The sequence below is a fragment of the Sturnus vulgaris genome, chromosome 3 (genome assembly GCF_052056855.1).
Source record: "Sturnus vulgaris isolate bStuVul1 chromosome 3, bStuVul1.hap1, whole genome shotgun sequence".
Lineage (NCBI taxonomy): Eukaryota > Metazoa > Chordata > Aves > Passeriformes > Sturnidae > Sturnus > Sturnus vulgaris.
In genome coordinates this window covers 59,165,450-59,188,944 of record NC_142245.1, presented here as the reverse complement: position 1 = coordinate 59,188,944, position 23,495 = coordinate 59,165,450, and the positions used below count along the sequence as shown (strand labels likewise).

The window sequence follows — 23,495 nt, the reverse complement described above, 5'->3', positions numbered from 1 at the left end:
CCAGTGCAAGTCAATAAAACTTCGAGCACCGACACACACAACTTCCAGCACCCGCCAAGCTGGCCCAAAATGGGGATTAGCAAAGCTGCCTTTCTCCTTCTGCTCTTTCTCAGCTCAGGTAAGACTCCTTTGCCTTCTGCTTGCCTAGGTGAGACTGGGGCCAGACCCCTGTAAGCTCCATGTGATGAAGGTAGGTTCCCAAATCCCTGCATCACAACTTCCCTGGACAATGATGGGTTTGGGGCTTGCTGGCCAGCAAGAGCTGCTGCTGAATAGAGTGAGAGTTGTCATTTCTCCAGGGTTGTGTTCATTAGAAACACCAGAAAAGGAGAAGACTTGGTGTCTGCATGGGCAACTAAGGGCTCCTAGCAAATATTTCCTATGGCCAGAGACAGGGGCACCCTTGGGAAGCAGCATGCCAAAGGCTTGTACAAAGGCATGGCTCCCTCTGGTTTCAGCAGCCTTTTATCTTAGGTTTGGGTTTTGGGGTTTTTTTTAATGTTATTGCCAGCTACTGTGATCCTTATTCTGATTGCTTTAAAGTTTGTTAATGCTTGTGCAAAGCAGAATCACAAAGGAAAGGAAAGCTTGTTCTACACACTGCAGTTTCACTCTTTTTCATAACCACATTCTTAACAGCGAATTTTTCATTCCATGTGATAGGGAGACCAAATCTGATCACTGTTAGTTTCTGCAATATTTTTGGTCTCAAAAGATGGTTTTGTGGAAGATGATACAAAAATTTGGGAATACACAAGAACTGAATTGGTTTCTTTAAATATATTTATATGGGTTTCATACATATTGAATATTCTGTGTCCTGAAAACCTTAGACTCCAATGAACTGTGAGATTCACACCACGCAGCTTCTTACAGGCATCTATATAACCACACATTATGTTGTGATTGCATTAGAAAATACAGTTATGAGTGTGTTAATGCACATATAAAGGTGCAATGAAATAAACATTTTACTTGTGCAGTTTTAAAACATAAGAAGAGGTAACAGGAAAATATTTGGGTAGATTTTAGCTGGAAATATTAGAGACATGGCCCAGCATTAAAAAAAAAATCTGTTATTTAATGCTATAATTTTTATCTTTGTTTAAATTCTAGTTTCTAAGCTTTGTTTTTGCAAAGGAACAGCATCAGTAAAATTAAATACATTTCTTAAGTAGGAATTTTATATGAGGGAGAAAATATACAATTTGGGCTTTTATATGAGATACTGTACTTTTATTTGCAAATCCTTTATCAAATGGTAGTAAATATTTGCATTTCTGAATAAGATAGTAATACATATTTCTGACACTGTAAAACACCATAAGTATAGGGAAAATGGTAGCATGAAAATTTACTGCTTTTTTATTCAGATTGTGTATTTTCCTTTTTTTTAAAGTATTATGCCCTGCCATGGAAATATAACAGGAAAGGGGAAAAATATTTTTCTGACCCAAATAAATTATGACCCTGCCAATGTTTCTAAAATCAAATGTTGTAATAATAATGACAACATTATTGCAAAATGTCAAAACAGAGCAGAATTAAGTTTGCATGGAAGCTGTACCATAATAGGAATTCTTTACCTGTTTTTCTTTTCCTTGTCGAGAGCATTGCAGCATCCCTATGATATTGTCTTAACCTAGTTTAATGTTTTGTCTCAAAACTAATTTCTTCTCTGTGTTTTTGTTTTGAAATAACTAGTGGAAATTTCATTGGGCTCTTTTTCACTTATTCTTTCCAGCAGCTACCCTTTTCTTCCATGCATAAGTTAAAGTAACTGTCAACCCTTAGGGATGAACTCTTCCCTTGTCTAAATGCAGAAAAACCCCTGCAGTAACTTCTATGCTTTTGCAATTGTATGAGAAGAAGCATAATTTGGCTTTTATCCCTATTTTACCAGCTTCAGCATGTAGATACAAAATGATCTTTAAGAAAACACCCAATTGCAGGCTGAGCTATCTCTCAGGTGAAGGAATTTAACAGCAGGACACATATGAGCCTGCTTCACACTACAGAGTGTTACTCAGGAAAGGGAGGAGCTGGTGCCTTTCTCAGCTGGGAAGACATCACTGAACAACCCAATGGGGTTCCATTGTTCCACAGGCTGTGGGTCTGAGGGACAAGGAGGCTTTTTGTCCCTCCTGCTGGCATTGGGCCATGGCTGAGACCGACAGGGGTCAGAGAAAGTGAAGAAGTTCCTCTCTGCACCATGGCTGTTATTCCTGAGATTCCAGTCATGGTCTGGTTCATCCCCTGTCTGCCTTTTATTCTGCAATTGCATAAGGGCCAGGCACAAAAACACAGAGCAGGGCTGAGATGTCCTGCAGTGACCAGGGGCCAGGGTGTCTGTTTGGGGTTGAAACCCTGCAGAACAAGTAACTTCCAGAGCAAATGTTCGTCAGAAGAGTCATATGCTCCACTGATAAAGAAACTAAAAATCATAGGACTCATGCAACTCCATGACCCTGCAGCTGGAAGTCATAAAAGTCACTGTGATATGCACTAATTCTGAGATTGCAGAACTCTAACAGGAAAGTGCTAAATGCCCAAGTCCTTTACAAGGAGGACTCCTCTTGAACACTTTTTGAGTTTACCATTAAACATAGCTGTACTTTTTAGTATCCTATATATTTGACACGCAGCTGTAGCCCAGAGGTTGTTAAGTGAATTTATTTACCAGTTTAGTGTCTTGTGTTAATTCATTGCAATGGAGGGCAACAACTGCTACCTTGATTATTAAGTAAATTCAGTACAGAGTTTTTGCAAAAATTACCAACTGAACATCTGACAACCCCCGTGCCTGAGGGTAGTTTGTTTCTTTTAAGAGTAGGAGCCTTTGAAAGGAAGTGACTGATAAATCTGAATTCATTCCATGTGGATAGATGGAGAACAATGGACAAATGTTGTTTCACATCTTTCTTGAGTCCCATTTCTACAGATGTCCAAAGTATGCATGGCCAGTATTTTCTTTCTGAAACACCTCACTTTTTTGTGCTCCTCAGGTCATCTTCTGTGCTCCCATTACTTTATATCATAGGTTTGTGTTACCATTATTCAAGCCATTTCTCTGTCCTGCCTTACATGGTGTTCTCAGTGATGCTACCTTTTACCATATCAGGAAGGCATTTTAGATTTACCCATATTTTGTCACCCATTATTCCAGCAATTAGATGATCTCACAAGACTAGGTGACAAAGAATTTTACATGAGAGTTTGAAATAAATCAAATCATCATTCCTATTTTCACTCCTTTTTCTCTTTTTCCTTTTAGTGCAAGGAAGCATCCTAGACCGCTATGTGAGAACAGAGGGAGCTTGGTTGCTCAATGCAATGAAGCAAGTTTATAGAGCAAATAGTGATGAAGAATGTGCAGAGAAATGTGAAAATGAGGAGAAGTTTGCTTGCAGGTAATTTCCACTGGTTCCCGCATATATCTCTTATTGGAGCAATACGTCTTTTTTATCAGCAGTCTGAACTTTCAAGGGTTTCCTTATAACTATGTGGGGGTTTTTGGAAAAACAAAAAATGCATGGAAACAATGCCTAGGACATATAGATGAAGACAGGAGATACAGAGAAATTAAGAAAGTTATGTTGAATTTTTATTGAAAAACATTGCAATATCTTGATGCACAGCTTGACATGCTGCAAACCAACTTGACATGGTTTTATCAAGACTCTTGCACTCCTGCAACAAGGAGTCATAATTAATTTCTTGGAAATTTAGGACAGCAATAATGGCATTGCTTATTTTCATTGCATTGACTGTCTTGCATATAAATCCATTGTTCAGAATTTTACTAGAATTTGGACATAGGTAACTTCTACTTACTTTGAGAAAGAGATGGCCACCTAAACCTTAATGATTCTAAACCCTTCTTTCAGCCTAGTCCTCTCGCTGCCCTTGCATTAACCAGGCTCAAGGGGCTAGAAAGCATGAATGGCGTTGATGAGCCTGTATCACTGTTCTTTGCTCAGGCTTCTGCCCCACTGGAGGCTATTGCTCTGAGCCTGAGGCTTCTGGATTTCCTGTGCCAAAGCCTTGCAGCCCATTGAGCTCCAGCAGAATAGCAGGATACTGGAGCAGTGAGATGTCCATTACTGCAGTGGGAGGCAGTCTGCACATATAGGACAGGGGAGTTTTCCAATCTACCACTTCTCAGCACACCTTTTTGAAGCAGTGATTGCAGTGCTGTTTCAAGCACTTGGTTTTACTTAATGCTTTTATTCAAGGCAGGGATACACTGGTGCTGACTTCTTATATGTGTTTTAACTCAAAAGAGAAAAGGGGACTTATTTTAAAAAGGTGTAGCCCTGAAGGATAACAGGGGCTGCTGACTGTATGAAATACCACCAATTCCCTTTGATCCAGCTTCACTCTGAAAACCACAAAGAGGGCAGAGCTGCAGTAGCACGTGCTTCAGAAGAGTAGGGAGGAAGGCAGAGAGGGCAAGTCTGTATATTCAGATTATATATTGACAGTTTGCAGAGAAATAATGTTCCCTTTTGAGGCATATTCAGACACAGTATCATGCCTTAGCTTCTCCCCCAGGGTCTAAGTCTGCCATCACTTGGCACTGGAACAACATCAGGTTAATGCCTCCTTGATTAATTACATGAGATCTATTACAATCCAGCAAGAGCAGATGCTAACTAGCAGGAAGGATTTGAGGGAAGAAAGAAAAATGTTAGAGCTTAAGCCCAGGCCAACACTGCAGCATCCTCACATTGATGCTTCAGACCAATCTGTTCAGATCAATACTTCAGACTTTCTATCCCACCTTAGAGGTGGATTGGGCCGTGCTCCTTAGTTACTTCCCTACTTACAAATTTAGCATTGCTGACAACTTAATTGGCTTATTTGGGGGTAACAGCTTCCCCAGTATGGATCTACCCACTGAATGCCATGCTACTATTGCTCTTTTTTTGGTTCAGAAAAGCCGGCTGTAGGAATGACTGTCAGAAGATTTCCTTAGATGCTATTGTAAAGGCTAAACCATCTGTTCCAGTTTTGCAGTTTACAGCCTAGGCACTTGCTGAAAAGATAAAAGGCTATGACTTATAAAATTCTTACTCTCAGAAGAGTTACCACAAGATAATTTGAGGTCCTGGTCATGTGTTTTACCTCTTCCTTGGTAACTGCTGCATACTGGGGAATGTCTCACTCCTTGAATGACCACTAATATTTTTGAAATAAGGTCAAGGTACCTTGTATATATGTCCCCTTCAACATGGTCTATTGAACCTCTGGCAAGTTGTAAACCTTTTATCACTTGGTATAATTTGTTCTTGTAGCTCCCTTTCAACCTAAATTTGATATGAGCACTTAGGAGTGAAAATCACCACCAAAAATGTGAGCTGCAATACTCAGTGATTTTAAAGTATTTATCAGTCTTAAATATCATTGAACTGTAGTGTTTGATAAAACTTAAAAAAAGCAAAACTGACTACTCAAAATGTTTTCAGGAAAATAAGCATATATTCAGTATTGTTTCTTATATTGTTCTCTCCTCTTAATTTCAACAGGGCCTTCTTATTTACCAGTAAAGACCAACAGTGTTTAACATTGTCTGAGAACACCAAAACAGCAATGATATTCAGAAGAGCAAATGCAGTTCTTTTCGAAAAAAGAAGTATGTCTATATCTTTTTTATATTATTGGACTGCGGTTCAGATAAAAATTATCAATTTTTATAGTATTTGTGTATCATTGTATGATGTTGGTACTCTTCAGTTAATTAATTTGGTGACATTTTTATCCTATTCTTATTTTTATGGTGTAATTAATTGACATGGTAAATTTTTCTGTTTCCCCTTTGTACATATTTTATTTATGAATATTTTTGTCATAGATTAGGATTATTTGACAGAAATGGTCTCTAATTCTTTCTGAAAATAGGAAGTGTGTCTCTTAGAAATGACAGCTATCCGATTTTTTATCCTTTTTCAAAAATTATTATCTTATGCCAGATGCAAGGAAACAATTGAGTTTTAAGACTACTTTTGAATTACATTATTGAGCATGAAGCTCTCACTATATACAGGGAAAAAAAGAATGTGGTTTATTTTTAATGTAACCTAAATTTCATTGTGCTGTTCCCTGACTTTAGTAATACTTAAGGGAGACAAGATCTCCTTAGGGATCGTTCAGATACAAGATAACGTGGTAAACTCTGAATACAAATACTTCTCTTCCATGTTAAATTACTTCATTAACATTGTGTTTTACCATTTGCTGATTTATAACTCAGAAAAAAAATTAACACTTTTGAAAATATTCAGAAATTGAAAACTATAATATCTCAAGGCTTTGGTCTCCTTCAACAAAGAAAGGTGCATCAAAAGCACCGGGTTCTCAATGAACTGTTCATCAATGAACCAGGTTCTCAGCTACTGAAAATCATGAAGTGGTTTTGATGGGCCAGTTTCTAAGCAAAAGGCAAGAATCTCAATAACTTGACAGTAAATACCCATGAGCTCCAGAGAACTGCATCTTCACTTCTCTGTTGACCTGCCCTTATCCTTCCCTGTGGGATGACAATGCTATGTGTATAGCAGCTGCAAGGAGATTTTAGTTAGCAGTTCAACAGCTTTAGCTGGACTGTAGCTGAACATCCAAATGAGATTTTGGTTGGGCACTGTGGATGTAAGGAAGTAATTTTTCACAGAGAGGTGAGTAAGTACTGGGACACATTGCCCAGAGAGGCTGTGGAGCCTTCACCCTTGTAGATATTGACTGGACACAGCTCTGAGCAGTCTCACCCACCTTAGAACCTAAATGTGCTATTTCTGGGGCCATGAACCAAAGACAACTGAGGGTCCTTTTCAGCCTAATAATTTATGAAGCCTTTGGCCAGCTGCATTTTTTCTGCAGGTAATTCAATGTTTAGAACATTAACTCTTTCATTATACACAGAAGCAGGTGGGAATTTCCATAAATCACAAGAAGAAAGAAATAAGAAATAAGAAAGATTTCATAAGAAAACTTCTGCAGTTTCTATTTAGAAGGAAAACTGAGTGGATCAATTAACAAGTAACAAAGCTGAAAGACTTTGAGCAAGTTGTATGTAAATAATCGTATGGGTTTTGCTTACTGTGATCAGTGGCTAGACTGCAATTTTGGTTTATTTTTGAGGCATCCCTTGGATTTCCTGAGGTTGTAACATGGTCCTTCAATACTCAGTGGAGATTTGTTACTACATGTTTTGAGGCCACTAAAGGTGTGAAAAACTGTTGTTTGACAAAACCAAAATTTCCAAAAACTGCACCTCTACCTGCAGAAACCAAAAGATGGACTTTGGTATCATGAATATCAAAAACACAACCTACTGTGTATGTGTCAGATGGTGTCTGTGTTGCTCGTCTTTTTATTTACTGTAATTTTTTCAGTCGAAGCAATTACTTGATGAGACCTGGTTGCTATTTATCATTTTGTTCAACACAAAGGCTGACAATTACTATAAAACTTTCAGTTTCAGAAGTGATTTTTTCTATAGTATGTTCTATAGAAGAGAAAGTTAATATTCTCTGACTTATAGTAAAAATAACAAGAATTAAAGGTGCATTTGGGAATTGTTACCTACATATCTGTCTGGAAATAGTTAACCCAAGGGACACGGGTTGAGTTTGGGGATCAAAGTTAGTCATTTGTCATCAGAAAGGAAAAGCCCTAAAGGTTATATAAACGGTCAAAAGTTTACACAAACAAGAAGAGTCAGCACTTGACTGATTCAATGTTCAGTAATTGAGGGGTTTAATGTTATTTTATTGCAAAATTGTTTGAGGGATCCGAATGGCTTCCAGCTAAAGTTTCTAGAGTAAACTTACCTCTAAATATACATTGAAATAAAAGCATGCCTAAAGGTGCATCTATGAGGTCTAAACTATTAGCCCTCAGAAAAGATGAACCATATTTTGGATTAAAATATTAGTTATTTTCACTTTAGACAAGCTAGATCTGTGTAAAATGGCATTATTTCTCTAGATTTCTGTTAAGCTTCTTCTTCTATGTCAGCTTTGATGCTGAGAAAAACTGTTACAAAACTGGGTCTCTACCAGTATTCGGTTTGGACACTACTTAAAGACACTGAGACAAACCAGCTCCCCACCTAAAAGACAGATTGCTTCCCTAGGGAAATGGCAAACGAGTTTCCTACTTAGTTTTCTGAGCCACAGGACACGTTACCTGACAGTGATTGTCCCTAAACTGCAGCTGTCTTGTCTTCAGCTGAATTCAGGTGATGCCTTTAAAGATTTTATTTTAACTACTGTGCATAACTATAATAATCTCACAGGAGGTAAGAAAAAGCGAATGTGTTTCTATTTTGTTATACTATCTATTTCAATGTTTAAAGTATATTTTATTATTTAAATCTACTATGGCATGTTCCCAAAAATAACTGGCTTGTGCTACACTTATTTCTGTGGAATTCTGGTGTAGAACTTTTTTTACTTTCACATGCATTTTTCAGTCCCAATTAAGTCAACTTAGACATCAGCTAACTAGCGGGTTTTTACAATGCAAAATGTCTAGTTTAGGGAACGTAAGAAAGTCAAAATATAATCTAACATATTTAAGTGCGTTAGCATGAAAATGGATTTTGTATATGTTAGAATCCAATGGATATGTCATGATACTGATTAAGCACATATCATTTCAGTTTATCTTCTAGAATGCAAGGAGGGAAAAGGAGTGGATTACAGAGGAACAGAAGCCAAAACTCAGAAAGGCGTGCGGTGCCAGAAGTGGGCTGATAATGTCCCACATAAACCAAAGTAAGATATTTTCATATTTGTTTATATGGTTTTTTCTGAAATTTTGTCAAGCCAGACATATATGTTAATTTGTCTTGCCATTTTTGGTGTTAGAAATGTCCTTATAAAATATTTTTCTATACCTATCTAGAATAAGATCATTCTCTAATCTGAGTTGTTACTCAGAGACCTCTAAGTGAGGCTACATGATCAGTAGAGACACTGTCAGCCTTGGCAGCTGCATTTACATTTTATGGCCTCTACATGAGCAAAACACTAGACAGGGAAACATCTGGTTCTGCTGAAATCAGAATTTTTCCGTAATCTCACCAGAGCAAGAACTTCTTCTCTTGGCCAAAGGTACAACATGTGGCAGATGAGATGGAGGTGCATCATTTTATCAGCGAATCCACAATTACCAAGGCAGTATTTCTTGTATTTAATAAAAAATACCGAACTGGGCTTATTTAGTAACCTTCTGTTTGGAAGCTACAGCATTCAGGTTACAGAGGACTCTCCCATTTCAGAAATATGTTCTCATTGCATCTCCCGAGGAACGTATCCCAGAGGAAACGGTTCACTACATGCCACATGGTACCCTGACTGAACATTAACTGCTGGAAACCAATAGCTAAAGAAAATGCAAGTATTGAGGCATAACTGGCCATAAAGGCACTGTATTTCCTGAAGTCTATCATTGTAATACTGCAGCAATGGCACACAGTAACAATTAGGGGTCCCTCTAAAGACAACATCTCAAAATTGACCCCAGATAAAGATTTTATTTTTAGGATAAAAATAATGTCTCAGCTGAATAATTGAGACACTTTCCTTATTCTGTAATCCCATTTAATTCTGTTCCAGTTACACACCTGAAAAATATCCCAAAGCAGGACTGGAGGAAAACTACTGCAGAAATCCTGATGGGGATGAAAAGGGACCCTGGTGTTACACAACAGATCCTGATACCAGATTTGACTACTGTAACATCCCTCAGTGTGAAGGTCAGGGTACATATACTGACTTCTTTCCATTTTTTGCAAGATGTGCTCAAGAATGTGAGGTTATTTAGATACTTTTATTTTCAATTTTGCATTTGTTTCAAGCTTGAATTTAGTTCAACATGAAACTTTTCAAAGCATTTTCAACATCAACAAGGAAGATATCAAAAGACCCTGAAAACAGCTATGCAAAGTCCTTTTTCTTTCCCCTAGGAAAAAAAAAGGCATATGGGTGTATTCATATATCATAAAATTAGAATTGAACCAAATGACAGCTGCTAGTGCAAAACTCAATAAAATGTGACAGTAGCAAAGCACAGATTTAAAATTATATCTTAATAGATTCAATTTAGCTCTTTTAAAGCCTGTAGTCTATAATGCTGGTTCAGGGTTTTTTTTTTTAATGGAATAGTACAAAGTCATTTTACCAAGGAAAATAAGCTTTTACTTTGCCAAAAAAAATGACTGTGTTTCAGCCTTGTGCTATGATCAGGCTCTTGTGCTTCGTGTGAGATGAGGGAGAATGTTTCTGGACTAGTTCATCAAGGGCTTTCTGTCTCTCTTGTCCTTATTCTGCCTTATTCCTACAGTAGAGTGCATGCACTGCAGTGGAGAAAACTACCATGGAGTAGTTGCAACAACAGCATCTGGGCTTGAGTGCCAGCGCTGGGACTCCCAGCAACCTCACTCTCATGGATACCTCCCGGAAAAGTGAGTCAGGTTCTGTGATGGTCTCTTCATCATCAATGGGGGGCTGAAGACCACCCTGCGCCAGACAGGATAATTGTTACAGCTATTAGGTAGCATATCTTAAAACATAAAACCTAAAAATCTTATTTTTCTGGTTCAGTTTTCCAGAGAAGGATCTGAAGAACAATTATTGCCGTAATCCTGATGGAGAACCTCGGCCCTGGTGTTTCACTACCAGTCCAACTAAACGCTGGGAATATTGTGACATTCCTCGTTGCAGTGAGTCTGATTTCTAGACTTCTTCCAGTCACAGTGGTGAGAGGATCTAGAGCAGAAGAGGTCCCAAAGATAGAAAAGTATAAAAGACAGCTGAATTTCCTCAAAGAAAAAAATTAATCACTTTGAAATGAATTTCTGATATCTTTATTCAGGCTAGACATTTCTGTCATGGGCATTTCTAATGGTTTTCTCTGGAGCACATCTCCCTTCCTTGATGTGCTTTTCTATGATCAGGCATTTCTGGTGTTTCTTCTGATGTTCCTCTTTTGATGCCAAGAAGTTTCACTCTTCCTGAAAATACTTTGGCTTTTGTTTTGCTCTTCCAAATACATTCTCCACCTTTTCAGTTTTTTTTTTTCCACCTGTCCTTGCATTTATACTTTTCCTTGGGACTTCTCACTACATCTTATCCTCACTGTCTCTCACAGTCAGAGTATGTCTGTTTTACATGTGCACCTTTCTGTATCACAGATGGGCTGACACTTTCACCCCAGTTTTCTTCACAGCATTACCACTTGCTCACTTTCCAACTCTGTTCTGATGAGGCTGATAGCATTTTCATATCCTGACTTTTCTATCCTGTATTGTATCCTGGCTGCTGTAAAGGGTAGATGCAAATGCGCTTCTGGCAGCCTGACTGCTTGTGAAGAACTCAAAATGGGAGAAAGAAGAGTTAAGAAAGATATCTTTAGATTTTTTCTCTGCCTTTTGGACTTTTCAAATATTTTGGTACTTAGAACTTACCTGCAAAGAAATCTAAAAAGCCCACATAATTATAAAGTTCAGAGTGGTTGTTGGTTTTGTTTTTACTGTATCTAGAAGACACTGATTAATTTCAGTTCCCTTTTCTGTAACAGCAACACCCCCACCACCTCCTGCACCAGGCCGTCAGTGTCTCTCAGGGAGAGGAGAAGACTATCGAGGCACAATATCTGTTACTGAATCAGGAAATACCTGTCAGCACTGGAGTTCTCAATCTCCCCACAGGCACGCTCGCACTCCTGAAAACTATCCCTGCCAGTAAGTGAAACTCCTCTGTTATTCAGTGTCCATGAGAAATACCAAGTCTCAAAATTACTTCCGTTTTCTTCATCTATATTGCAAATTTCTTCAGTTACACCAGCATTCATCACCTGCTGGATCTCCTATTTTCAATGTCTTCATACATTTCTTTTTATTGACTTCTTTGTTCTTGAATACTGGTGTCTCCTCTTCTAACTTTCAAGCTCTGCTTCACTGACTTTTTCCCTCCTCATTTCATCCTTTTACTGTATGGTTGCTCAGATGAAACCATATGGAGTAAGAATAGTACAGTTATGATATTTTCTTGGGGCTAGATTATTTCACCCTAGACTTTTTCTGCTGTGCTACTCTTGACCTCAAAGTACTACACACTCTTAATTCATCCATCAGTCGAGCAGATGTCTGGTTTAGCACATCCAAAACACCAGTGAATTGCAATTATTCGTGTAACAGATGGCATCAGTAAATGAGAGCAGCAGTTACCTATCAGTAAATACAACAGTAAACTAGGCAGCAATCCTTTTGTTCATAACCTTTAGTAGATTTCCGTGAGAGACTTTTATCAGTCAAGTTTTCTGTTTTAGGAGCCTAGATGAAAACTACTGCAGAAATCCCGATGGTGAGAAGAGGCCATGGTGTTACACCACCAACACAACTGCCCGGTGGGAATATTGCAACATCCCCTCCTGTGATACCAAGCCAGAGGCCCCTGGTAAGAGCTGGAGACAAGTGGAAGTGAAGGGTCATCATGGTATATTTTGAGAAATCTTGTGTAACTCTGCTCAGTGGCACTGTTGCTGTCACTGTTGGCATTGCTGTGTCTAGTTGTACTCCTGGGTCTGATGTGGAGCCCAGGCTGGTGTGTTCAGTCTGGTGGCTAAGTGCAGAAGGTTTTAAGGCAGCTACTGACTCAGATCAGGAAATACTGCAGTAACAGAAGTCTTGTCATTTTGCCCCAGTCGTGGTTACCTCGATTGATATATTTTTAAATAATCCATGGAGAAGTTAGTTAGCTTTAAATGCCAGTTCCTTAAAAACTGAATCTGTAGCAAAAGCTAAGATAATTTAGGAACACTGAACCAAGATGCCACAGAAAACAATAAAAAGAAAATTCTCCTTACACAAGGTAGTCTTGTTCCACATGTATGTCCATGGCAAAGACCATGTAGACCCCATCCTGAAAAAATTTGATCCATATGTTAACTATTTGGCTTGTTATCTGAAATAAATCCCCAAGTGTGACAGCAAAATTATGTAGAAGTGATTTTAATCTAGCATATCATGAAATTTTTGCAAACATCTTTTGAAATCTTCCTTTTGATCTACTGTCTGAGAAGGATTGTATTACAGAGAGCATGCTGTGGTGGTCAATGAAACACTCTGGCTTGTTGTTTGTTGTTGTATTTCTATGCTCAAGTATAAATGTCAAAGTATTAAGATGCAAGAGATTGGTTTCTGTTATTCACTGCAGCTGTTGATGTGCCTGAGCAGGCTCAAGTTACTGAGGAGTGCTATCAGGGCAATGGGGTGACTTATCGTGGTACAGCTTCTTTCACTCTCTCGGGAAAGAAATGTCAAGCCTGGAGCTCAATGTCACCTCACCGGCACAACAAAACAGCAGAGAACTTCCCAAATGCGTATGTGGATTTCCCATTTCCAGATTTCATTGGACAATGGCCATTCATGAGCTTGTTTTGATTTGCATCACCATTGCACAACAATGATTATAAAGCTGAGAAGGGAGTGTACTAGATAAAAATAATCCCTTCCTTTTCTTCTTTATTTATCATGGAAGTATTTTTTGTTAACCTTATCTTGAAAGAAACCACAGTTGTCGCTATTATACTTTAGACTAATTAACTGCGTGTTTCTACATTGCTTCTAAGGCAATTAATAGTTATCATAAATTTTCTCTTATGTTGAAATTAACTGTTTTTATGCATTACTTTATTCATGAGTTTAAGTCTTTGCTTCCTAGTCTGCAAGTCATTAAAACTTTGAGGAAGGGATGGATTGTTTTCTTATTCCTAATATTTACTTATTTTTTCCAAAATGCAAAAAACTATTCCTTTTTGAAAGCTTTTAACCTATTTGAAAAAATAAAATTAATTCTATCTTTACTATACATGTATACATTTACCTATCTTGATTTTTAAATTATATTCTAGTGCAAGTGTTAATCAGTGAATAAGTATTTGGCATATTTAAATATTCCATATATGTGTCCTGATTTCTTTCTGCTGAAAAAACTATTTCAACGGCCCATGACAGAATGTACATGATAAATTATATATGCTAACTCTGTAGCAGATCAGCTTTCTAAAATGTTCTTTTGAGCTCTCCCCAGGGCAGTGGCACAGATAGGAATATAATATGTTTGCATTTGTAGGGGCCTGACCCAAAATTACTGCAGAAACCCAGATGCTGACAGCCGTCCATGGTGCTACACCACTGACCCCAGTGTGAGGTGGGAGTATTGTGACCTGAAGAAGTGTCATGGCCAAGGACCGACTGTACCTAAGCCTCCTCAGACAACACTGGAAACAAACCCTGGTGAGAATACTTTCAGCTTCCCCAGAAATGCCAGGAATAACCAGGAAGCTGTTTTTTATGGAAACATCTTCAAGAATCTAATGAAGATGAAATATAGGAAACTCTAATTAAATACAGATTTCATGTAGTATTGTATCCACTCTCCATTTTCTGAGCAATTTTGTAGAATTTTATAGCAGGGATTGGATAGCAGGGAATGCATTGGCTTTTAGACTAATATCACGTCTTTTACCTGCTACATCTGGCAATATTGGAAACACAAGGAAGCAGATGGCTGCTAGTATCCACACTACTGTGGGAGAGCAACTAGCAATGACAGAAAATGGAACAGTGATTGCGTTTTGCTGGCACCTGCTCCAAAAAGTCTTTTCCTGTGCCATGCTTTCACGTTTCTAGGGTTCCACTTACCATCAGAAGGCAGTTGGCTTGTTTTTTGATTCAGTTCAGATGCAACACTGTTATGCAGTAGATGGTTAGTGTACTGTAGCTTTCTTTTTTAAATTTTTTTTTTTTTTTGCTATGACACGTTTCACTGGTTAGAAGTTAATAATTTTGGCTGAATACGTGTTACTGCTTTTTACATACTGTAAAATGTGGCATCAGACAGATATCAGTGTCTGCAAGGAAAATACTTTATGAATGCCTGGTCTTTATAGTCCTGATTGTAGTCATGAAAGAGTAACTGAATGTAAGCTTCTTTGATTTATAACTTTTGTGATCATGAAGAAAACTTTTAAGATGCAAGAAATTAAAATATCATTGTTAGTCATCATTGTTAGTAACCCTTCTTTCCTCATCCACATAATATGTAGGACGTGTAAATTGTAGTATTTCCTCAAATTTGTCTCTGCTTAATCACCATCAAGTATGGACGTGGTGCAACAGCTCACAGCTAACAACCATTTCCTTTCCTTCATTTTTCACAGACTGCATTGTTGGAAATGGTGTAGACTACCGTGGCACAGTGGCAAAAACTGCAAGGGGCAGGACTTGTCAAGAGTGGAATTCTCAGAAACCTCATAGCCACGACTACTTCACTCCCAAAACGCATCCAAGAGCAGGACTGGAAAAAAATGTAAACAACTGTTCATTTAACACTTTTCATTGTGCTTTGCCTGTCTTTTTCAGGGTTCCTCAGCAAGCATTTGGTGACAAGTCTTTGTTAATTTCTTTTCCTCAGTTCAATCCAAAAACCCGCTCATGATAATTCTTGCTGACATGACCAGTGTGGTCACTGTGGGGCACAGAGATGCCCAGAAGCTCTACTGAATGCTTCTGCAGCACAGTCAAGGGGCTTCAGATGGGCACCTGCTTCTCCTCACTACTGAGGACTAACCAGAGTTGGTCTGTGGGCAGTGCCTCTGTCTGATCACCTGGTGTCCTAATTTTCAGTAGTACCAGGGACAGGTGAGATGGTGATGAATCTGATGTTCAGTGCAAGTCCCTTGAGATTTATAGCTGATGGATTGTAGCCCCCCATCCCCTAGTAATTCCCCTTCAGCCCTCCAGCTTCTGGCACAGCCCATTATTCAAGGCTGTGTACCTGACCATCCTGGAAGGCAATCTCCCTTTCTAACCTTAGTGTCCCTAGTCCTAACAAATGTGCTCATCACCAGTTCTTTAGATTTGTAACATCCCATTTACAATATTTGCCCAATTTGTGACAAGCTTTGTACGTGATATAAAGAGCTTGTTTGATGTTGACAGCTTGAACTAATTTTTTACCAGGTAGATGACTTTAGAACTTGCTTTAGTCAATTCTTTGATGGCATCACCTACCCTGTAGTGAATTCCAGCAGAGATTGGGGAAACTCCCTTTAAAAAGCTGCCTGTCATAAATTCTTGGTTCTTGCATTTGTCAGGGGCTCTTGGTAGCAAATATTTTCTCCTTTTTTCTAAGACATGGGATAGGTTTCAGGATAGGGAAGGGAACTAGAAAAGGTAGCATGCAGTTGTGTGTGGTGTCTATGCTGAGCAGAGGTCAGTCAGTATGCCCAGGAAAATCCTAGAGAGTGTTTCAGCTAACCAGCGCCTGCATGAGGGTGAGCACTGCAGCCCTGCCTCACCACAGGCATCACCAGGTTGAGCAAGAGCAGCTTACACAACACTCACTTGTCCCTGACTCATGCAGCCAGAGTGGGTGTGAAAAGACCTCAGGACTGATCCTACTGCTCCTATTAACTGCAGGGAAAGCCGTAGATATTTTCTGTGCTTTAGAAAGCTTAATCCAAAGACAAGATCTCCTAATTTTTGAGACCTCAGAGATCCAAGGTTGCCCTAGTGAAGCTTACTGTCTGAACATGATTGAAGAAGTCTGATTTTTATTATCCTTTTCCAAACTCACAGAGCAAATGGAAAAATCATATTAATTTTGACAAAATGAGTTGGAAATCACTTATAAGAATATAAATTAAAAATATTTCCCAAATTCTTTTTAATTTTGTTTTGAATCTTTAATTGATTGGCCTTTTTATGCCCTGGTTAATAGCTGGTGCCTTTATTCTTTGTTACAGTATTGCAGGAATCCTGATGGAGATGTGAATGGACCTTGGTGCTACACAACAGACCCGAGAAAAGCCTGGGAGTACTGTGACATTCCCAAGTGCCGTAATTATTCCTTTAAAAACTAGTGTCTCCCTTTCCTGTACCTTTTTTTAACAGCTGGAGAATACTCAGTGATTATTCTGAAAGACTGATCCAAGTGCAGTAGATTTAGATTGGAAATTAAGGCTCTTGGGAAGTGATATTCAAGGTCTCTGTCTGACGACTTAAGATTGGTTTTCCTTGAAAGCCCCAAACACACCACGAGATATGGAGGCCACTGAAGCTCATGGGCGTTTGCCATGTGCTTCAAAATAAGCAGTTCCAGCAGAAATTTTCCCTGCCCCAGCCTAATCTCCTGGCATGACTCTGTCTGTGGCCTTGCTGGACAAGGCATGCTCTTATACCAGAAAAACGTTTGCACTGCCTGCTCATGTGGCTCTGGTTCTGTTCTGGATGACAACCAGATTGTCCCTCCTCTGTTATTGTACCATATCTGATGTCTGCAAAATGCATCTGACCCTAAATATTTAACCAAATGCCCCTTTGTCTTTGTTAGTAGTAATCAAGCTCTGAATGAGGTGGTACAACAAAGTGTACAATGATAAAGTTTTATAACATTTTGGTTTCCAGTCATTTCATGACTGTTGACAACAAAAACTATGCTAGGAAGAGAGGTAGCTCTCAAAAGAATGGTGACTTTCTTTCTGCTTTACCCCCTCAGTGGTGAGCAGAAGAAAATGTGCTCAGATCAAAACCCAAAAATGAAGCAAACAAGAAAAATATAGTTGTTATATACACACTGGAGCTCTGAAAGTAGTACTGCAGTGAACATGCTGGGCTGCGACTCTTAAGGAAAAAAAATCACATTTTCACATGACTATTGTATTCTATTTCGATGATCCATTTCTTCTTTAAATTAATAGTGGTTTTTTTCGTTGAGATGGTCTTCTAAAGAACAGAGGAAACATGGCTTTTGCCTTTAATTTCATTAGTTAGCTCTTTTTGCTGACAAAATTCTAAATTCTGTGTTGATGAAGTTCACCAAGGCCAAATAAGAACTATATTTTTTAATAACTCAGGGACATCTGAAGTGCCAAATGATCCTAAGATAAGAGCTGACAAAATTTTGTTCGTCAGAGACAGCATTAGAATTTCACATGCTGTACCACCAAGACTAGTTTAAAACACCTGCCAGTGCAACTTCTGCACTGCTGACGTCCAGAAGAGTCCATTTAAGAATATTAGGATAATTTATTTCTTATTTCTCTCCCTTTTCTTCTCCTTCCGTTTTTGTTTTGGGTTGGGTTTTTTTTTTGTTGTTTTTTTTTTTCTGACTGTAGAGCTACTCGTGTGTAATTTGCTGGTCACTGAGAACTGTACACGAAAAAAAAAATGTACTAGGCATTTTAAGGTATTCCAGATGAAGGTAACATAACAAAATATCTGTAATGTATGGTATAGAATTACTTGAAGAGAATCAGAGGCTGAGAAATGTAACAGGTTCACCTTCTAGTTTACTGAGCTCACAGTGAAATGTGAAATTGCTGAAGTTCCTTATAGTGATGTTTTTTTCTTATTCTGAAGCTCCTCCTCAGTATGAATGTGGAAAATCCAAGTTCAGACCAAAGCTGTGTGCTCAAAGGATTGTGGCAGGGTGTGTTTCACATCCACACTCCTGGCCCTGGCAGATCAGTCTCCGTACCAGGTATGGTTATCCCCCATTGCATTAGACTCTACTGCAAGGAAACCTTGCCTCTAATACAGTAAGTGGTTTAAGCATTCTAACCTAATTTTAATTCAAAAACAACTCAAGGCTAAACATTGTGTGTGCTATTCTTAAAGAAGGTCATTTAGACAACCAAGAATGCTCTATTTTGTGACAAATACCAAGATGCTCAATTGTTAATTGTAAATTTCAAAAATATTTTAGTAGAAGGCAGAATGACTTTAAATCTGTTGCTGTATTCTACAATAGAATCAGTTTCCAGTGAATAAAATCAACAGTATAGCTAGTAGACTTCTTGATCAGTCCTTCCATGTAAGTATTTGATCCTACTGGCAAAATTATTAATAAAACTGGCAGTCAAGGCCAGTTGCAGAGATTTATGACTGTGATTAGAGCTAGAAAAAGTAAAAACCTCCAAAATGGTGAACTTCATGGCACACAGGGTTTTCCAGTAACAGAAACGCTGACTAAGAATGAAGATCTAGCTGTTTTCATACAAGGCTTCCTGTAAATGTCTGCAGAACCCTACTGTCATTGTAAGAAACATTATTCAAGGAAAGCAAAATATTTCTTAATAAAATTGTGGAATAATGTCTTTAGTTTGTAAAAACACACATGTTAGAAATATTACCTGATAAATTACAGTAGGATTTACTTCCCCATCTTAAACCATTGCCCTTTTCATGACATTTTGCTCTATTACAGTTATGGCCTGCATTTCTGTGGAGGAACTCTGATAGATCCTGAATGGGTTCTTACTGCTGCCCACTGCTTAGAAAAGTAAGTATCATTTATAGTCTGCACCAGCAACTTCTTACACGAGATAGAAAATAACAGAAGAAACAAGAGACCAAATAGCTAGCCCAAGCTGGTTGCAAACAGCTTGCAAGCAGTTGAGAATTGAGCCAAGTCTATTTGTCATTCATTAAAGCTGAATTTTGACTGTAAAATAGAGTGAGAGTGATAACTTCTGCCAGTTTGATTTTACATGCCATTATAAGGGATTAAGTTTACTCCAAAGCTGGCTATCTGGCTTTGATAGAGCAAGGTGCTCAATATCATTGTAAATTGTTTCTGTTCTGGTTTGTGTATTCATCAGCTCACCATGTGCCATCATTTCCAATAGGTCCTCACGGGCAGCTGCATACAAAGTATACCTTGGATTACACAAAGAAGCAGCAACAGAGCCATCAGTGCAAATCCGTGATGTAGAGAGGTTGTTCAAGGGGCCACGTGGAGCAGATATTGCTCTGCTCAAACTGAGCAGGTACCTTTTTACTCGAAGCACTCCTTTGTTCTGATGGGACAAGATGACTAAAAAGTGGTTGCTGTTGTAGAAATGAGTGTTTCTGCACACTCTGTGTTCAATTAGTGATTTGAGACCCCCTCTTTCTTCCCTCTCTGCAGAAACTCCAGGGTTTCAGAAAGGGAAAGGCTGCCTTTCAGAGGGCAGGAGGGATAGGGACAGTTAGCCAGGCTGGAAATGCACTGGGTGTCAGCTGCTGGAAGGTGAGGCAGTGGCAGCAGAATAGGAGGAGGTAATGCCTAGAGGAGCTTTCAGTCTGTGTTTCTACATGCTTGTACCTTGCTAACGTGATGACAATTGAAACCTGCAACATTAGCATGTTGCTAATGAGGATGAGAGGATGCCACTCTATGCTGTTTTCATGCTGTGGTGGGGAGATTTCCTCTTCCAGCACTGGGCAGGCAAAGAGTTTGATGTCATGCCCGGTATGGCCCTTCTTGCATCTGTTTTCATTCATCAGAAATGCTCTGTGTGGAACTGTGCAATCAAAAGGAATTTGTCCATCTGCGAATGTGTGATGCTTTCATTGCTGTGGCTGCAGTGTATGTCCAAAACAGATGCAGGGATAACTTAAAAATGTGGTCTTCTAAATGAGCTTTAGCTGCACCCAAAGGCAAGACAGATGGACTTAGGTTCTGTTGTGTGCTAGGTGTCCTGACATAGAGTCATTTAAAATCAGACTGGATGCAGAAAGAGCAAGCTAACACCTAGACGTTAAATGCCACTAAATCATACCCTTTGTAGGAGTTTTGTAATTAGGTTCTGTTGGCTATGCATTAGCCTAAGTCAAAGCATTGTCTTGGATTAATGTTGGTTCTTTTTATGTCATTCTCCATTTCAGACTTTTTTATGTATCCCTTTCAGTGGGTTTAGAGCCTAAAAAGCAATTTTGCATGTCAGAACAAAAACCTTAACTGAAACTAAGGATTTAAATTATAAAAGGCTAAATATATATAAAATCTTTTTAGAAACCTGAAGGTAGTATTAAGTATGATTGTGTTAATTATTTTTCCTCTTTGTTCATTTCAGACCAGCAGTCATTAATAATCATGTAATCCCAGTTTGTTTACCAAAAGAAAACTCTGTGTTAGGAGGAAGAGAGGAGTGCTATGTGACAGGCTGGGGGGATACAAAAGGTGAGACAACATTAACACATTTAAAAGCTCCATATTTGCAGACTGGTATATGCTTGTATCCAAAGAATGCCCTCTCTTATGCCCTACACAAGAAAAACTTATTTCATCAAAATTCACCAGGTGCTGCCAAACTTTACACTGTCTCTCTCTGACACTGATTCTCCTAAACCTTTCAATGCCATATAAACTGAAACCCTCTAAATAGATGCTACAAGAAGAGAAGCTGAGCTAAGGAGTCACTTCTCTCTCAGTCCACATGCTTTTCCCCAAAGTGGGCATTTGCCCAATTGGAAGGAAAGTTTTTCTAGATTTAGGTTATTTCTTAATCACATAAATGTGAGTTTACTCATTCTTTTGAATGATTCTTCCTCCCAGCCAGGCTGGTTCCTGTCTCACACAAACACAGCCCTCATTTTCAAAACCTCCCATTCTGTCTTGGTTGAGAAGTGCATTGGTACCTTTGCTGCCTCCTTGCTCATCTTGCCATTTTCAACTGCTTGCTTCCTACCTAATTTCTTCCGCAGAAAATTCAGATAAAGAGAAGTAAAATGGCTTGGGAATGACTCCCACAAGTGTCTGTGGGTACTGGATCCACATGGATGTACTGTGAGAACAGGAAGGTCAATGGTGGGTGGTAGAGGGTGATAAGTATCATAATATTGATAATGCTTACTGATTTTGGTATATCTTCATATTGTGCTGGGGAAGTGTATGCACAGTGCACACTATGCTGATTTTACTGCTTACCCATATCCTGATATTTCTGGTTTGTGACTATGATAATTACCTTTGTCATTCATTCATTTTTGGTTTCATTTTTATTTGCAAAGGTACTCCTGGTGAGGGCTACTTAAAGGAAACTGGCTTTCCTGTAATCGAGAATAAAATATGCAATCGCCCTGAATTTTTGAATGGCAGAGTTAACAGTCACGAGCTCTGTGCTGGGAATATTCATGGTGGCACAGATACCTGCCAGGTAAGTAAGCCTGTGAGCATCAGAGTCAGCTGTAAGCACATTCAAATCAAATAGGGCACTGCTTTTTGGGCTTTAAAAGCCCAGAATGATCCTTGGGTTGTTACTCCACCACGTGGTACCTGAGCTGAAAAATGCCCATGTAGTCTGCTCTTTCCTTGCTCTCTTGTGTGCTGCTGGGAAGTGAAGCAATTTTTCAGATAAGCCTGACCTCCAGAGCACATGGTAACGCACAGCTGCACAAGTCAGGTGTACGGAAGCCAGCTTAGAATGCCAAAAGGTCTGGTTTTCTTTCCCCAGATCCCCTTTCTAGCCTCAACCAGATAACCTCCAATGGCCAAGCTAGCTCAGTTAACAACATCTCAGTTAGCAGTCAAGGAAGGGTGCAGTGGAGCCTGCCATGCAGGCAAAACAAGGGCCAAAGGAACTACGAATTTCCAAGTATCAGTGCCACTGGATCATCTAGTAACAACAGGAAACCATGAATACCTCAGAAAAGAGACTGAGGGAGGAAGCACAGTTTAAGTTAAAGGGGGCAATCAGATTCTTTCTCAATAAATCCCCTTACTTAAAAAATAAATGTAATGCCTAGGAGACATGAAGAGGACTTAACAACAAGTGTTCAACAACGTGCATAGAGAACTCTTGCCTTGCTAGAATTCCCATGTTTCCTTGTAACTACTGTGACCTTCACATGTAGGAGGTATTTCTATTTCTGTGCCTTCTGTGGGAAGGCCACATGGGTCTGTCCAAGAAGAAATCATCCTGTTCTTTCTCTGTTTAGGGGGACAGTGGAGGACCTCTAGTCTGTCTGGACCAAGATAAATTTGTCCAGCATGGAGTCACCTCTTGGGGCCTTGGCTGTGCTCAACCCATGAAACCTGGTGTTTATGCTCGAGTCTCCAACTATATTCCTTGGATTAAGAATGTGATGGAAAGCTACTGATCCTGGATATAGACTGCCCTCTCCTGGAAAGCAGCATGCACGTCAGAAATACAAGATTCCAAGTGCAATATTAAAGCCACAATCATTCATAAGAAAGCAAAATAAATATGATCATCCATTTAAAATTGCTATAAAGTAATAGTCGTTGCCAAGAAGCCCAGCTGTCTATATGTTCTATGGTTTGTTTGCTAAGAGTCTGTTACCCTCTTTCTATATATTCTATGGTTTGTTTGCTGTGTCTGACAATAGACTTACCCACCTCTGAAATACATGTTGAAAATCCCAACTTTAACTGTAACTAGACACCTGCATTTTAAGTTTTTATTAGCTCTACAATGACATTTTCTTTTAAGGTCATCATTTTCAAGATGTTGTGCTTCTAACATATGAAGAAATGAGAATACTTTTTATTTTCTATGAGTTGTCTGAACCTATTACCAATTTGATGCTACAAACCAAAGAAGAATCTCACAGTACATGTCTTGTATGCCTGTGAAGTTTTATTAGATATATTTGATAGCATTAAATACTATGGGATGGGGAAAAAAAAGAAGCAAACACA

At 38.9% G+C, this 23,495-nt stretch overlaps 1 protein-coding gene across 3 annotated transcripts; it reads left to right on the top strand.

Moving 5' to 3' along the window:
* Positions 1–23,495, top strand: PLG (plasminogen). Of its 3 annotated transcripts, none has more exons than XM_014874253.2 (19): positions 1–118; positions 3,275–3,410; positions 5,529–5,635; positions 8,663–8,777; positions 9,621–9,760; positions 10,348–10,468; positions 10,608–10,726; positions 11,584–11,746; positions 12,334–12,461; positions 13,221–13,386; positions 14,139–14,302; positions 15,229–15,377; positions 16,816–16,909; positions 18,431–18,551; positions 19,278–19,352; positions 19,699–19,839; positions 20,908–21,014; positions 21,845–21,990; positions 22,772–23,495. In XM_014874253.2, the coding sequence occupies exons 1-19, from the start codon at positions 70–72 to the stop codon at positions 22,931–22,933; spliced, it is 2,403 nt and encodes an 800-aa protein (XP_014729739.1). In that variant the 5' UTR covers positions 1–69; the 3' UTR covers positions 22,934–23,495. The 3 variants fall into 3 exon arrangements, with proteins under 3 accessions (XP_014729739.1, XP_014729740.1, XP_088017878.1); XM_014874254.2 differs by having other exon boundaries at positions 9–118; positions 10,351–10,468; XM_088161752.1 differs by having other exon boundaries at positions 9–118; positions 9,621–9,766.